Raw genomic sequence first — 3,179 nt, 5'->3', positions numbered from 1 at the left:
TTACACACCAGGCGAACTACGCTTGACCTGATTCCTCGGTGGATACGTAGGCAGCCCACATAGGGACTCGGTCATATTGGGGTAGAATTTTTTTTTTCCTATTTGCATGTTACCCGAACTACGTTTGACCTGATTTCCTGTCGGATACAGGATACGTAGGCAGCCCATATAAGGCCCGGTCTTATTTATTACAAATTTTAATATTCCCCAAACGAAGGAGCATGAAACTGGGACAACTTTGGAATGCAACCCAAAACATTTTTCAAAACATCCTAAACTGGGGCAAATTTTTTTAAAATATGCTGGAATTGGTAAGAATTAACTCGGAACCAAGCTTTGGCGTTCGATATGAGTCAACCTTTTTTTCAAATGGCATGTTCTACTCCAATGTAGTTTTCTTTCTTCCGATTCATTCTCAACCGTCAGAGCTAAATAGCTGATGATTCATTGTCGTCCATTCGTTTCCTTTATATGACTCAAGTCGTCTCTAATCTAGAGCCTGTTTAATTAGATCACTTAAAAAAAATATATATATCTATATCTATATATATATATATATATATATATATATATATATATATATATTGTTTATGAAGTTTTTACTTCATGCACTAACATTTTATTTTGTTTATGAAGTTTTACTTTTCTCTTTAAAAGGTTGTCTGGCATTGAACATTGTTTTGGCTGCGAATCTGCATTAAGGACGAGACTATAATGGCAGAGAGATTTGAAGCTTTCAACATCGGTATGGGTTTGGTGCAAGAGCAAAACGATAGCAAGGGAAATGTGGTTCGAAAAAATATTGTAGCCAATCTGGGAAATACCTTAAGCCTTCTTCCTAACACAACCCGAACTTCCAGCAACGTTTCCTTAGCCATTTCGCCTCACTTAGATCCTACCTATACCATTACACAAATACCTTCAACCTACACTCCCGATCAAGTAGCGATAATGCCTAATCCTCAATTTGCCATAACCACCGCTCAATTCGAGAAAAGTAAGAAAAACGAACTGGCAATATCCCCATACAGGAGGCCTGGAAAGGAAATCAAGTCGCTTTACCATGAAGATTTGGGAAAAGAACTCCACAATTTGAGGAAAGTCATTAATGAAGAGTTATGTTCAAGGAATTTCCAGATTTTGAAGTATGAAGATTTGTGTGTGCATCCAAACGTTGAGCTTCCGTCAGGGTGCAAAATACCTAAGTTTAACACTTTCAATGGGAAGGGAGATCCCGCCGCTCATTTAAAGGATTATTGCAGCAGATTAATTGGTATTGGACATATTGAAGCCGTACGAATGAGATTGTTCATTCAAAGTTTATCAGGATCAGCACTCTATTGGTACACTAAACAAGATTTTAGCAAATGGCTTACGTGGGAAGATATGGCCCGCGGATTTATAAAGCAATTCGAGTTTAACAATGGAGGCGATCCGCACATAGCCGATTTGCTTAGAATAAAGAAAACGCCACATGAATCTTTCCAAGAATATGCCATACGATGGAGGTTAGAAGCTTCAAAAATACATCCTCCATTATCCGAGAGGGAATTGATCTCAACCTTCATCCAAATTCAGGAAGACTTATATTATGATAAGTTGCTCGGAGCTTGTGCACACAACTTCTCTGATTTGATTAGGATTGGTAGAGAACTAGAAAATGCCATTCAAGAAGGAAGAATTATAGATAGCTCAGCAACACAAGACGTTCACCAAACCTTCCAAGCGAAGATACTGGGAAATCTGCAAAGTGAAATGAAGGAAAACCAATTTGCTTCCACGACTATGCATCAAGCGCAATGCCATAAAAGTCACCAAATTTTTCAATCTTACGCCACCATGCAATGTCCTCGTCAGCAAAACTCCCAGCAAGGCCACCAACAACGGTTTCACCAAGCACAATCAAGCTCTCAACATCAAAAGAAGAGGAAATCTTTTTGCTTCACTCCTCTAAATGAACCACTGGCAAATATATTTGAGAGGTTGAGTGCTAAGGGTATTCTACAACCAAAGGAGGGATTTATACCTAAGCATCCACCGCCAAACTTTGATTTATCTAAGAGTTGTGCTTATCACTCAAACATTCAAGGACATGACATTGAAGAATGTCTAGCATTAAGATTTAAGATTCAAAGCATGATTGAAAGTGGCAAAATAAAGCTACAGCTAGAGCCTTCAACCAGTGATATTACAAACACAAACACAACTGTTGTTAAGGGCGATTCATCGAAACTGGCACCAAGGCATTTGAAAAGAAAGCGTGCAACAAGTCAAGCCGACTGATAGGGACATCATCTCGACACTCGAGAATATCATCCTCCACATGCCCATCTTTAGGAATAGCCGCTATCTTGTAATCTTTTCTAGACTTGTATAATGAACTACGATCGACCTGATTCCTGTTGGTAGCAGGATACGTAGGCGCCCATGTTGGGTCCGGTCTCAATAAATAAAAATTCCAATTTCCCCCCCAAGTCGAACTGGAGAAATTTTGCAGACGGCTTATCCCAAGCCATATTCACATAATCAGATTTCTGCAATGGCATAGCAACGAGAAGCACAGATTCAAAGCCAAAGCTTCAATGTTCAACGCAAGGCAACCACTTTCTTTTATACTAACAAATTTCCTTTGAGTAACGCAGAACCGATTTTTAGCTACTCCTCAACGATAATGCATGGCATACGAATCTTAGCATCAAGAAAACCTTACGAAAGTCATGAAGCAAAGGGTGATTCAAGGATGATTCAAAATCAACACAAATTTCGAAACTCATAATTTTCTTTGAGCGCAGGAATTTTATTCATGGAAACATTTTAGCAAGGTGAAATATCACCAAGGCTTCCAGTTGCGGAAGCTGAAGTATGCTTACAGCTTTGCGGGGACTGCGCAGCGAGCGGTTTGGAATCCTCCTATAACACGCACAAATATTATTGCTTTAAATGCCCCGCACTGCATGCACTACTATTTTAAATACCACGCACTGTTGCTTTAAATTCCCCGCACTGCATGCACTATTATTTTTAATACCGCACTGCATGCACTATTATTTTTAATACCGCACTGCATGTACTATTATTTTTTAATACCACGCACTGCATATGCACTATTGCTTTAAACTCCCCGCACTGCAGGCACTACTATTTTAAATACCACGCACTGCATATGCACTATTGCTTTA

At 39.2% G+C, this 3,179-nt stretch overlaps 1 protein-coding gene across 1 annotated transcript; it reads left to right on the top strand.

The window, feature by feature from the left end:
- Positions 1–714: 714 nt before the first annotated feature.
- On the top strand, positions 715–2,283 carry LOC132607796 (uncharacterized). Its single transcript, XM_060321873.1, has one exon. It carries the CDS (start codon positions 715–717, stop codon positions 2,281–2,283), a length of 1,569 nt encoding a protein of 522 aa, XP_060177856.1.
- Positions 2,284–3,179: the final 896 nt, after the last annotated feature.

The sequence above is a fragment of the Lycium barbarum genome, chromosome 8 (genome assembly GCF_019175385.1).
Source record: "Lycium barbarum isolate Lr01 chromosome 8, ASM1917538v2, whole genome shotgun sequence".
Classification (NCBI taxonomy): domain Eukaryota; kingdom Viridiplantae; phylum Streptophyta; class Magnoliopsida; order Solanales; family Solanaceae; genus Lycium; species Lycium barbarum.
This window is presented reverse-complemented; position numbering and strand designations above follow the sequence as displayed.

Excerpts from the sequence above, each read along its gene's own strand:
- LOC132607796 (XM_060321873.1), top strand. The coding sequence starts at position 715 with ATGGCAGAGAGATTTGAAGCTTTCAACATCGGTATGGGTTTGGTGCAA.